Raw genomic sequence first — 13656 nt, forward strand, 5'->3', positions numbered from 1 at the left:
GACCAACCTGGTCGTCCTTGTGAAGCCCTGCACGAGTTCAGGTAATATGTATTTTTCCTACCTACTGGAACTTGAGGTGCCAACTCCGTGCAGTTTGGAACCGCCAAGGACAACGACCGCGATGATGCAAGTTGACTCATACATGCGGCGCCTCAAAGACTCGCAGGAGTGAGTACTGGAGCCTTGACCTGCCAACACAACCAGACCACGGCCTGACTCAGAGATACCAGAGCTCCGCTGCCACCGACCCACCATTTGGCCCTGACGACGGGGATGTCTTGAGGGTCAACTTGCGCTGCCTGAGACGCTCGCAAGGTTGGCTTCCAACAGCAACAAATTGGGCCGTGTCCAGCTGTCCTGATTGGAAACTGGACGGACAACGGCAGACAGCCCTCGAAGCCGGATGGAGCCGGCGGCATCCACTGAAGCTCGATGGAAGCCTCCAGCCGCCTGGAGGTGGCGCCTACAACTGCCGCCAGCTGAGGTAGATGCACTGTAACTCGAGGTGCATTACTGCTCCAGACGCTACCTATGTGCCTTGCGCTAGGCTTGCTCCGGGTTCATAGCGCTCTCTCTCTCTCCCAGGCAAAACCTCAACCTCGAAACCATCCGACGTCACACTGCGACACCGCTCTCGCGCTTTTGCTCCGCCACGTCGGCTTCCCTCCGTGCGTGCACCACCATGGCCGGCGCCAAGAAGAAGAAGAAGCCCGCCGCCAATCCGGCCCGCGGCTTCGCGACAACGTCCATTGCTTCCAAGCCACGCCCCGAGACTGCAGAGGCGGTGGATGCAAAACCAGCGCCTGCCGGCACCGACAAAGCGAATGGCGATGCCCCTCCCCCAACCGTCGCTGCCCCGCCATCAGCCGCCGCGACGGCCGGCGGCGGCGCCTCCCAACAGCCTCCGCCGCTGAGCGCCGAAGAGTTCGAGAAGCAGCTTGAGGAGTCTGCGCTGCAGCTCCTCGTCGAGAAGCATGCCCAAAAGGCCAAGCGCGATGCCCAGCGGCAGCGCTCGCGCCTCGAGACGGATCGCCGCTTGTTGCGCAACCAGGCCGACACCGTCAACATACCCAAGTGGCTTCCCCCCGAATTGATGGACTATATCCTCGACATTATCAAGGCCGAGACTCGCTTCGCTTCTTCTAGCATATCTACCGAAAGCGCCGGTACCGGCAAAATCCCCTCCGAGGACGACTTGGTCCTGCGCCTGTGGACGTTGCGTCAGACCCTCGAAGCCGTCGGTTTTCCTGAGCCTCGGGTCGAGGCTGCGATGCAGCATATCCTCGACATCGCCGCCAGTGTCTCGAGTGCCTTCAAGGATTCTATCTGGGGTCTCGAGGAAGCCCTTGATTGGTTGGCTCGTGAATGCTCTCCCGAGGAGCTTCCTCCTTACGAGTTCAGGGGCAAACCCGTCCCCAGAGGTATTGACGATTTGAGGCATCCCAGGCCTAGCTCTCCCCCCAAAAAACGAGTGCTCATGTCCGAGTCATAGAAACGCCGTCTGGCAGTCCATTCCCTTCCCGGCCGCATACGCCCAAGCCCGAGTCCCATGGTGGTCGTCGCGGCAAGGACTCCAGCAGGTCCGGTGGTCCGGCCCGGCCCGGTAAGAGCCCGTCTAAAAAGTTGACCGTCACGTACGATGGCGAAATCGAGCCCGAGGATTTGGTTCCTGAGTATGTCTCGGCCAAGGCGAAACTACTGGAGCTCACACGCGGGCCGGTAGGGAAAGCCTCTGAACCGGAGAGCGAGGAAACCGAGCTTGCGATCGCAAAGCTTGAAGCAAAGCTGCACAAGATCGAAAACGACGTTTTGTTTGACAGAGTCAGCGCTGAGATGAAATGGAAAAGCGAGCGAGTAGTCGTCGAGAAACAGCTGGCAGCGGCGAGGAAAGACGCCCCGGAACCGACATCAGAGGAGCCCAAGGCATCTACTACGCCAGCAGAGGCCCAGGCAACGGATGAGGATGATGTCACCGCCGAAGCAGAGCGAATGGCAGCAGAAATACTGGCTGGTGCCGACGACGACGACGACGACGACATTGCCGGACTATTCGCGTCACTGCCGCAACACGAAATTGACCCCAGCACGGGCAAGGCACAAACAGTCATCAACTCGTCAGATGGCTCCAAGATGATTTTGCGAGACTTTGGAAAATGGACAGGAGTCAGTCCCAGGCGAGTCTTGGAAGAGGCTTGTCGCGCAAGGTAAGAGTTTGTTGGCTTGCGCCTCACACCAAGGAACCGCTTCTTACTCGATATAGGGACGCGTCCGTCAAAATCAGTTACACTGTGGTTTCAGAGGCCACGTTCGCGAGTCGTCAGTCCATCGATATCTGGTGGACAAAACCTCAGGAGCCCCCAACGGCTATGCCGGAATCTGACGTCGAGGTCATTGCCGATCCAGCGCGCTTCACTTTCACGATGCAACGGGTAGCTGCCTCCGATGCAAAACAGTCAGAAGCCTACATTGCAACATCGGCGCTATTCCACATTTTCAGCGGCAACGCGAGAGAAGAAAAGGCCAACCTTCGACTACCAGCCGTATGGAGAGACTTATGGAACGAGCTGGCGGAGACAAAGAAGGAACAGCTCGATTCCGAAGATCGCGCTGTCGTCAGATCGCTCAGAACATTAGTCCGACAACGGCACGACCAAGAACTAGAAGACGGAGTCATCTTGCAGGGCGCCTTCAGGGGTCGTGGCGGCAAGGCAGCGCAGGACTCATCCGACAGCGCCGACCGGAAGAAGCCGCAGACACTGAACCCCGAAGAGTTCAAGAAGATCTGGGCCGACAAGTCAGGCACACGCAAGTTTCAGCAGATGCTGGTAGGTAATAAGCAACGACCGAGCCTGGGTATTGACGACTGACCGTTGTACAGCAATCACGAATGCAGCTCCCAATGTGGCAATTCAGGCCACAGGTGCTGGAGGCCGTGGACAAGAACCAAGTGGTCATCATCTGCGGTGAGACCGGATGGTAAGTCGCCTTGCTGACCGTGGCCGAACGATGCCTGACATGGAAATAGTGGCAAGAGTACCCAAGTACCAGCCTTCTTGCTCGAGCACGAGCTTGCCCAGGGCAGACCTTGCAAGATCTACTGTACGGAACCTCGGCGTATCTCAGCAATTTCTCTAGCCCGTCGCGTCAGTGACGAGCTGGGGGAAAACAAGAACGACCTTGGCACCAACCGTTCCTTGGTGGGCTACTCTATCCGTCTGGAAGCCAACACGTCGCGCGAGACTCGCTTGGTATACGCCACTACAGGTATTGTCATGCGTATGCTCGAGGGCTCAAACGACCTCCGCGAAGTCACCCACTTGGTTCTCGACGAAGTGCACGAGAGAACCATCGATAGCGATTTTCTCCTCATTGTCCTCAAGCGTCTCCTTGTCAAGCGCAAGGACCTCAAAGTCGTGCTCATGTCGGCAACCGTCGATGCCGAGCGCTTCTCCAAATACCTTAGTGGCGCCCCAGTCCTGAATGTTCCTGGGCGAACATTCCCGGTCGACGTGCGCTATCTCGAAGATGCAATCGAAATCACCAAATACAAACCGACTAATTCTCCAGCAGACAAGATGATTGATCTTGACGACGATGTTACTGAAGAGGAGAGCAACGGACCAAAGAGCGATCTATCACAGAGCCTTGCCGCGTACTCTCCCAAAACAAGAAACGCACTATCTCAACTGGATGAGTACCATATCGAGTTTGATCTCATTGTTCAGCTGATGGCGCATATCGCGTCAGACTCTTCTTTGGAACCATACAGCAAGGCAATACTCGTATTCCTACCGGGTATAGCAGAAATCCGAACTCTCAACGACCTTTTACTCGGGGACCCTCGCTTCGCCAAAGAATGGCTGATTTATCCCCTACACTCATCCATTGCTACAGAGGACCAAGAGTCGGCTTTCCTCGTGCCGCCGCCAGGTATGCGCAAGATTGTTCTGGCTACCAATATTGCAGAAACTGGCATCACTATCCCTGATGTGACTTGCGTCATCGACACGGGCAAGCATAGAGAGATGCGTTTCGACGAAAGGAGGCAACTTTCGAGGCTGATTGACACGTTTATATCTCGAGCCAACGCGAAGCAGCGTCGTGGTCGCGCCGGTCGTGTGCAAAACGGTCTTTGCTTCCACATGTTTACAAAGTATCGCCACGACAATGTCATGAGCGATCAGCAGACACCTGAGATGCTACGCCTTTCGTTGCAAGACCTTGCCATCCGCGTCAAAATTTGCAAGATTGGTGGCATCGAGGAGACGCTTGGAGACGCGCTAGATCCCCCTTCGGCCAAGAACATACGGCGAGCCATCGATGCTCTAGTCGATGTGCGCGCCCTGACCCCTGCCGAGGAACTCACCCCTCTCGGCCACCAGCTTGCCAGGCTACCCCTCGATGTCTTTCTAGGGAAACTGATCCTCCTCGGAACTGTCTTCAAGAGCCTGGACATGGCCATTACTGTTGCCGCAATCCTGTCATCCAAGTCGCCCTTCTCTGCGCCCTTTGGACAGCGAGCCCAGGCAGACAACGCTCGCATGGCGTTTCGCCGAGCCGACTCCGACCTGCTCACCATCTACAATGCCTATATTGCGTGGAAGCGCGTGTGCCAGGCCAACAGCGGCCTCGGCAAGGAGTTTCAGTTTTGCCGCAAGAACTTTTTGAGCCAGCAGACGCTTGCCAACATTGAGGACCTCAAGGGACAACTGCTAGTGTCACTGGCCGACTCTGGGTTCCTGTCTCTGACTGAGGACGAACGCCGGGCGCTCAAGGGTCAACGCTTTCAGGGCGGACGCGGACGTCGCCAGCAAAATTTCTTCGAGGTGCCGCACAGAGTGAACATCAACAGCGACAACGACCTGGTGTCTTCCTCCGTTATCGCCTGGAGCTTTTACCCGAAGCTGCTCGTCAGGGACACCCCCGGGAGCAAGGGCCTCCGCAACATTGGCAACAACCAAAATATCAGTTTGCATCCATCATCGGTTAATCGTGGCCGCTTGGATGTCAAGTGGCTGTCTTACTATCACATCATGCAGTCCAAGACGTGAGCATCACCTATGCATCCCGTCGGCAACACGGCGCGATCGCTAATGCAGCACTACAGAGTCTACCATGCTCACGAAACAACCGCCTGCGAGCCATTCGCCATCGCCCTCCTCTGCGGCGACGTGCGCTGCGATGTATGTTGTTTCCGAACCGGTTCCCCCTTTCCATTTTAATGGTCTCACGTACTCACAATCGCGCAGATGTTCTCCGGCGTCATCGTCCTCGACGGTAATCGCGGGCGCTTCGCTCTCCCTGACTGGAAGTCGATGCTTGTCGTCAAGGTTCTCCGCACGCGCCTGCGCGAGCTCCTCACGCGCTCCTTCCGACAGCCCGGCAAGCTGCCCACCGCACAGCAGGAGAAGTGGCTCGATGTCTGGCAGCGCCTCTTCTCCCAGGACAACGGCACCAGCGGCGGCATACAGGCGCAGGATGCGCGCGCTGGCGCATCAGTCGCCTCGGGCAGGGCATAGGTTGCCAGGCTGCGGCTGTACGGGGCCTCAAGGTCGGAGGGATCGGGCTTGTAGAATCGATGCGTGGTGGTAGTGTCTCGATTGTGGGGTCAAGGCAACGGCGATGTGAGTGTCACGTCCCGGTCCTGGGTTCTGCTCTGGATGCCAGCCCCCCCCCCACCCACCAGGAACAAGGCGATAGAACTAGTCCTTTCATGGAGAGAGGTCGAGAGAGAAGGCTACATACAGCATGGCCTTCGGCTCATAAAAGAGAGCCCCCAGCGACCGGTACGCGGAACCAACGAAGAGGACGAAGGGAAATGGCCACCACCTCGTCCTCGCCCACGGGCCATGCATAGATAGAAGAAACGGCAGGGGGGGCAGCGCTACGCCCCTCTCTGTGGCCAAATAGACGCATAGTGACTCTTCCCACGGGAAGAGAAAAGAGAACCCCAATAAGAGAAAGAAACTATAAAGAGACGACAAGGTGTTACTCTTCTCCGACGCCTGCCAATTCCCATCTATTGCAAGCTCACTCAGGTGCCCATCGTCACCAGCAGGTAGGTATCTAACTATGCTACAGCCCACCAGCGCCGCCGCCGCCCCCAAGAGGCACCAACCACCTATCATCCTCCCTGACCATGAAGGCTGTATGTAGGACAGTCTACACACTTCGCTCCGCGGGCCTCCGCGGGCCTCCCTCCACGCGCGCACGCGCAAAGCTGGGTATGAGAAAAGCAGAGAGCCAAAAACAAGAACCCGACAGCAACAACAACAATACAGCACGGGAAGGAACCGCGCAGGTGGCAGGGGGGAATCGCAAAAGGGCGATTCGAAAGCAAAAGCAAAAGCAAAAGGATAACAAAAGCAGGCGGCGAGCAGGCCAGCCAGCGAAAAAAGCAAAAGTCTGACAGATACCCCATACGGCATAATACTGTACAGGACCGCCGACACAGACAGCCTGCGTCGTTGCATTTCCTCTCTGATGCGTGGAGAATGATTTGTATCCCCCCTTGATCCGCGCCAAATCCCCCGCTCCACGTCGTCCCTTAGACTCCATTTCCCTCGGCCTTCTTCGTCTCCCCGTCGTCGTCGTCGGGGGCCTTGACCTCGCTCTCGGCCTCCGTCTTCTTGCCGTCGGCGCCGCTTTTCAGGAACATGGCCTTGAAGTCTGCGTTGCTCTTGGGCGCGGGCTTGTCCGCCGCGGTGTCGTTGTCCGCCTTGCCAGCGTCCTTGGAGGATGTGGCGGCAGGGGCGGCGGCAGGTCGCGGGGCGAAGCCCAGGCCGCGTTTAGGCCCGGGCCGGCCGAGAACAGGGCGTCGGACGGGCGCAGCAGGCCGCATGAGGCCGGTCGTGGCACTCGGGGCCGTGGCGCCGTCGGCAGGCTTGTTACTTGATTTGTCCTTGTTCCCGTAGATGATGCGGTCGACCTTGTGCTCGCCCTTGGCGTGTCGGAGTTCCTCGACCGACCCAGTCCGCAGCTTGTTGCCCTCAAAGTCGGTGCCGTCGAGCGACAGCGCCGCCTTGCCGGCGGTCGCGGCGTCCACAAACTCAATCTTGGCGCCGCCGTGGGCCGGCTGCAAGACCAGCTTGACGACGTCTCCGTGAGGTTCAACAAGCGCGCGAACTCGAGCGTCGTTGACGGTGTCGGGGAGCCCCATGAGGGCGATAGTACGCGCTGCGATATCCTCTGCCGAAGGCTTGGACTGATTCGGTACCCCCGACTCACTCATAGCCTCGTCCCCTTCGTGGTCACGCGACGGTGCAGGAGATGCAGACTCCGGCCTGGCGTTGACAATTGTCGAAGCGTGCTTGACCTTGGACTCCTTAGACACTTCCACAGAAAGAATCTGATTCCGGAATTTTGTGTTGTTCATCTCTTCGACGGATTTCTCCGCCTGCTCCTTGGTCTCGTAGTCGAGGTATGCGAATCCACGGTTCTTGCCCGCTAGTGACATGGGTATGTTGACACGCAAGATTGTTCCGTACTGTGAAAACGCCTGTCGAATGTCCTGTTCGCTCAGGGCCTTGTCCAAGTTGGAAATGTGCACCTCGCGGCCCTCGGCAACGGCGCCTTCGCGGTTCTTCTTGCGGCCCGGGTCCGAGTACTTGGACAGGAGCCTATATTTACCGTCGAGCACGGTCCCCTCCTTTGCCACAGCCTTGGCCGATGCATCACGATCGCGAAACGAGATATAGCAAAATCGACGGTGAGTGTTGACCTTTAGACTAGGCCAGCGTATGCTCAGGATTTCGCCGCAATCCTTAAACAACTCCCGCATGTACTTTTCGTCGGCGGCAGGTGGATAGTTGGCGACATATACGGTCAGGTCGTGGCCCGACTCGACACTCAGCCGAGACTGACCCATATATTTGCCGTCTCTGAGGAGCGCGGACTGAGCGTCATCAGGAGAACGAAATTCGATTAGAGATGTGGAGGACTGGCCATCCTTCTCCTGCACAAGAGCGGTAATGTGGTTGATGTGGCCATACTCCTTGAAATATTGGCGCAGCTTCGTCTGCGTAACATCAGCGGGCAGGCCGGTCACCAGGACTGTAGAGTTTTCGCGATCCCGCTTGACCCCTTCCTGTGTTGTGGGTTGCTCCGCATCGGCAGTGTCGTTGGCGCCCCTTTGTCGCTTTGTGGTGGTTTCGCCCTCCTCTGCAGCCTCGGCATTGGCCTCCCGCTTTCGTTTCGATCCGCTTGGCGACTCCGTCTCTGCAGCCGCGCCTTCGGCGGGTTGGGCACCATAGTATGCAACATAAACGGCCGCCTTTTCCTCCTCCTCACGCAGCCGTCGCCTCCTGACAGCCTTCTCCGCCTTGTGTACCATGTCGGTTGCGCGACGCACTTGAGCAGGCAGCTCGTAGTCGTTGCAGTGCTGCAGATAAACTTCAAACACCTTTTCTGGCCAGTCGATACTCCGACGCGTGGCCGCGGCGTGGAGCACAGCCGTCGCAAGGTGAGGGACGCGGAGACCTGAGCCTGATGAAGTCGGCGTGGGACTTCTTTTGGCTTGGGGATGTGACGAGAAGATGAGCATTTCCCACATGTAGTAGCGGAACCAAAAATCGTGGCTGTCGGCGTGGACTTGGGCGCGCTTCAGCTTATTCCACACGGCCCTGGCCTCGTCGATCGCACCCTTCTTCTCGGTGAGGTACTGGATGTAGATTCGCTCCAGCCGAAACTTGGGGTCGCCCTGGAACTCTTTCCCGTAGAGGCGCTTCCCAACCACGTCAACATCCTCAAGGGCAGCCCTCAAGCCAACATCGGCCACGTCCACGGACTCGTCCGCTGCCGTGGGCTCGAGCGCCGTACGCTTTAGGAAGCCGCACCAGGCAACGTACATCTCAATGACGCTCTCCATACCGTCGCGGTACAACTGGTTATCGCTCGTGGCCGCGTGTTTGATGGCTTCAATCTCGGAAAAGGGGAGCTTGGCCTCCTCGGCACACAATATGAACCGGTTCCACAGCTGCCCAGACCAAGGGCAGTGCACGACAGCTCTGCGCAGTATGTCGAGCAGCTTGTCAGTCGCGTGAGCTTCCGTGTTTGACGAGACAAAGACGGCGTATTCGTGCCATATGCCGTCGTCTAGGGCAAAGACGCCGCTTAGGGCGCGCGAGAACAAGCCACTGCAAATGTCGACGGCCATCTCTGGGACGTCGTTGTTCCTCTTGCTCTGCAGTATCTCCCACTCGAGGTAGTCGCGCATGACCGCCTTTTCGGCCTCGGCGTCGCCGCGTCGCACAGCCTCCTGGAGCTTGAGCTCGAACGGGTCGCGGGCGTCAATGACGCGCTTGACGCCCTGCGCGGCGGATGTCACCTCCTTCATCGTCTCCTCCCACGAAGCCTTGTTGTACTCGGACAGGAAGCTCGAGAATGCCTGCGACGTCTCGTCCCAGGTGAGATGCGGAATGGCCAAGCGGTCGCGGTAGAGGTGGGTGATGCGCCGGACGCCCTCAGGAGTCTTAGTCTTGGCCAGCTGTTCCAGCTCAAGGGAGACCCAGCGGTCCCAGAATTGGTTGCTATCGTTGATTCGGTATTTGATGGCCTCGTAGCCCTGCTGCCAGAGGTCGAGGGCGGCGCCAAAGGAGAAGAGCTCACGTCCCATGAGCTGCTCCTCGTCGGACCAGGCGGTCTCCGAGGCGTCGACAGCAGCGTGGGAGCTGGCCCATAGGCCCCAAAAGTAGTTGCAGTAGGCCAGCCATAGGCGCAGGCTGCCGGGCTCAGCGCCGATGGCGCGCTTGTAGAGCTCGACGACGTTGACGCGCTGCTCGAGGTCGGCGGCGGTGCGGGCCGCCTCTTCGAGGTAGGCGAGCCAGTTCTGCTCGCCTACGGGGCTGGCCATGGTGGTTATCGCGAGCGAGCGGCGCAATCGGGCATCACAAGGTCGGACGGATGCGAAGGACGGCGGGCTGTGGGAGGAAGCGGGCTGTTGTGGGTGGCGACAGAGATAGTAGTCGGTGTTGGTTACGCTGTCGATGTGCGGGTGGAGGGGCATGTGGTTGCCGGACGCGAAGGAAGCTGCCAAAGCTCGAGGTACGGATACGTGTTGAGGCGCCGGCTGGCGCTGCGGCTCCGCGTGGTGCCGAAGTTGGCGGCGCTCAGGGTGCGAAAAATAGGGCGCCGGGTGCTGCAGTGGGGGCAGTAAGGCAGGGTCCACCATGACTGCCATGGGCGGACGCCAGGCCAGGCAGCGCAGGCATCAAGCAACTGGATTGACGCCTATACCGTAACTACCGCCCAGTGCAGTGCAGGGGGAGCCAGCCCAACGGAAGCGCTGAACACTACCTTGCCTTAGGTAGCTCTGGGCCCCCTGATGTGGTTCAGCAGAGGTGGCAGCTGTGTCAGTAAAGCTGCCCGGGCTTATAAATCACCCGAGCAAACTGGAAGGCAGCACTGAAGCTGGCTGCCCGTGCGGTGCTGCTTCCCCTCTGCTCTGTTTGCTTCGCGCCTCCAGCCGTCCGTCGGTCCGATCTTTCATTCCCTGACGTGAATTGTTTATTAGCCAACGTGTCCAAGGGCTAGTAGTAGTGGGAGAGCGGTTAAGTTTTAGTTACCTTTTTTGCTTTGTTGCGTAAATATCAAGTCAGCCTGAGAATGTGAAGAGCACGGCGCAGGCCCACTGGGTAATAACGGAACAGCGGCTGGACGCATGCCACTGCTTGACGGTCGAGCACTATGAAATAGATGCAGAAGGAAAGAGTAGGAAGAGGAAGAGAAAGAACAAGAGACATCGTCAATGGGGTCGAAGGCGGCATAGAGGCCAGCTCCAGCCCCAACCCTCCAGCCAGCTAGCCAGCCAGCCAGCCAAACCAGCAAAGCCCGCGCATGGCCAGACAGTCAAGTCAGGGAGGCAGGGCTGCGCGGCGCTGCCCGCTTCATTCATGCCGAGCGAGCGAGCGATAGAGGCAAAACCCACGGCAGAAGCAGTTCCGAGTCGGAACCAAAAGTGCTTGCTTGCTCGCTCGCTTCCTCGCATGCGCGGAAAGGGGGCCAGGGCGGCGGCAGGCGGCGTTCGATGGACCAGCCCAGACATGCCTCCATGCCGGTGCAGAGACGTCATCACCGGCCCAGCACGACACATGGCATGATGCAACGGGGGGGTCCCGCGTCGACGGGCGGGCGGTTTGTGTAACGACAGCCGGGTGCGCCAAGGCGCATCTGGGCAACTTGGGCCGTTCTAGGCTGCGCGGGCGAGCTCGCGGACTCGTCGAGCCTCTCGGGCCGCCGCGGGTTCTAGACCGCCTGGCCTGCGTGCTGGCACCGTCTGGCCGCGCTGATGGGTGCGAGTGAGGCGTCGCCTTGTCATCGGTCCCGTGGTCGTTCTGCTCCGAAGTGGTATGTAGCACACAACTTCTTCGTAGTATGAATCGTCATCCAGCATGCAAGCATCCCTGGCATGCGAATGAATCTATCGCCTCCACTAGTCCAAGCCTCGTCCTGGTGCTCCCCCGTATCTGGTGGTGCTCGTCTCGTGCCGTCTGTCGCTTCCGTCCAAGGCGAGGCCAGACCAGACCTCACCCGCCGGCAGCAGCAGCCCGATCGCCGCTAACGCAGGCAGCTCTACGCGCTAGCACACGATCGATCTGGCGGGGGGGCGTTTAGGAATGCCATCTGCGGCTGCGGCGTGGCCGCGTGATGAACGAGGCATTGGACGTCAAAAACTCTGCGCACGACCTTGCCTGTATAGTATGCGCTCGCCTCACGTCCGGCTTCGCAGAGACCGCGCTGGGCATGTAGCCGTCGATAGAGTTTCAACCTCAGGTCATATGTCTGGCTCCATGACCAGCTGCGAACCGCGCCAAGCACAAGTTCCGCGGCTTTGACTTGGCTGCGAGAAGTGCCATCTATAGGGTAGGTAGCCCGACGCGGCGACTCTTCAACATGAGGAACACAGACACTCTATCATGCGCTGAGAAATGCGTCCCTTCAACGCTGCCAATGCGAAAGTGATGCAGTCATTTCTCCTGCCAGATAGGGCAGCGGCTTACATTGCACTCCGTACGAAGTACATTGCGGCACCTACAAAATAGGTCCTCATGACCAAACTTGGGACGAGATAATTTTAGAGCCCCAGCGCCGGACCAACATGGCGGTATTGTCCCCTGCCTAGAGTCGAGACGTCTCCTCGCAGAGCCGTACTGTACAGTACACTGTATCATGCACGCCTCTAGGATCACGAACTACAGCAATGGTCGGCAGCGTCGCTTAGACGCGCACCGTGGAGCCTTGATCATCGTATTCACGACCCAGCCGCCGACACATGCAACGTCGTCGTAGTCAGCCGCCCATCGATGGAGCGACGAGGGCCTCGGTCCGGCCCCCAGCCAATCCTGCGCCCGATTCTCCGCCTCATGCGCTTGCTGACATGCATGTGTGCTGTCGCGGCGGCGGCCATTGCCAGGGCCGTCTCACAGTGGCTGCGTTGGCCCTGCGAGCGAGCATAAATGTCTTTGCTTGCAAAAAGTCTACGTATGAGAAACGGGCCAAGCTCGTGTTGCATTGAACCCTGGTGACTGATGGTGCAGGACTGCCCAGCGCTCGCATTGAATACGGGATGCCTGATGATGAAAGAGCGCAGCGACCCCTGCCGGTGGTGGTGGTGATCCCCGACCCCCGCGCGAGCGACCTTTTTTGGAAGGCATCGTGGCTGGCCGTCGTTTCAAGTCGGCCCCAGGCGGCTACCCCCGTCGTTTGCTTGGCAGCTGACTGGACGGGCAGTGTCGCCGGGACGGGGATCGACAGCCGGCGAAATGGGCTCAGGGACGACGACGGGACCGCAGCAGCAGAAAGACGGGCCTGCACTGCCCGAGTTGCACAGCGCACGGCGCACCGGCTCCCTGCTCGCGGTGTACCTTGGGCAGGAGGATGGCAGTCGCCCGAGCTGGCTGGGCCTGGCTGGCTGGAGGTTGGCTGCCAAGGTGCGAGATGGGCGATGGGGCGCCAGCCAACCCGCGGAGATTTGATACGCGAGGCGAGCGAGGGTCCTGGCCCTGATGACACGTGCGGGCAGATAGACGGGCATGCCAAAGGATCCAGATCGACCGGTTCACAGGGTCGCGCGAATCTGCGTCAAAACCACCTGCCGACTTCGGAATCGCAGTGCATGTCTGGGCCTGCTCTGTGTGCCACGCGATTCTCACGCCCGCCGTCTCATCGTTTGCTCACGAGACAGAGAGGGAAAAAAAAAAAAGGAAATAGCCATCATCTTCTATCGCCCGCGACGCCGCGGCCACCGTCTGGACCAAGCACCCACGGAACGGCGGACGGAAGCTCGGCGCCCGCCAAGCAGCAGCATTTCTTGCCCCTGACTACTGCGGGCTAGGGCGGCACGCGACGGTTAGCTTGCAGTGGAGGCTTGCTCGACGCCGACGCCGCCGCTTGCTCCATCAGGCGACAGCCCACTCACAGCTCCTGGCCAACCGTGGAATGGGCCTTTTCAGCACGCACCCTTGGCGGTTTCGCCATCTTACCTACCCATGGCCCGACCGACCCACGGGGCAGTGGCGTCCCGCTGTGCATCTGTCGACAGCACCTGCGCCGCGCTGTGCACGCGCGCGCTCGCCCCCTCGAGACGGGCATCTTCAGGGGAGAGGTTTGTCGACGAAACGCAGCGGTGTGCTTGCGCATGAGGGGTACACAAGGTACCGA

General features: G+C 59.2%; 2 protein-coding genes across 3 annotated transcripts; one reads left to right on the forward strand and one right to left on the reverse strand.

Moving 5' to 3' along the window:
• The first annotated feature begins 398 nt into the window (after window positions 1-398).
• On the forward strand, window positions 399-5977 carry JDV02_002143 (RNA helicase). 2 transcript variants are annotated; one of them, XM_047983138.1, is made up of 7 exons: window positions 399-1421; window positions 1493-2204; window positions 2261-2825; window positions 2879-2976; window positions 3026-5047; window positions 5108-5183; window positions 5250-5977. In XM_047983138.1, the coding sequence occupies exons 1-7, from the start codon at window positions 683-685 to the stop codon at window positions 5517-5519; spliced, it is 4482 nt and encodes a 1493-aa protein (XP_047839108.1). In that variant the 5' UTR covers window positions 399-682; the 3' UTR covers window positions 5520-5977. The 2 variants fall into 2 exon arrangements, with proteins under 2 accessions (XP_047839108.1, XP_047839109.1); XM_047983139.1 differs by having other exon boundaries at window positions 399-2204.
• Window positions 5950-11190, reverse strand: PRP24 (Splicing factor). The gene is made up of 2 exons (XM_047983140.1): window positions 10563-11190; window positions 5950-10489 (listed from the first exon to the last, which is right to left on the reverse strand). Exon 2 carries the CDS (start codon window positions 10175-10177, stop codon window positions 6548-6550), a length of 3630 nt encoding a protein of 1209 aa, XP_047839110.1. The 5' UTR covers window positions 10178-10489; window positions 10563-11190; the 3' UTR covers window positions 5950-6547.
• Between the last annotated feature and the right edge of the window lie 2466 nt (window positions 11191-13656).

Source organism: Purpureocillium takamizusanense, chromosome 2 (assembly GCF_022605165.1).
Source record: "Purpureocillium takamizusanense chromosome 2, complete sequence".
NCBI classification, from domain to species: Eukaryota; Fungi; Ascomycota; class Sordariomycetes; order Hypocreales; family Ophiocordycipitaceae; genus Purpureocillium; species Purpureocillium takamizusanense.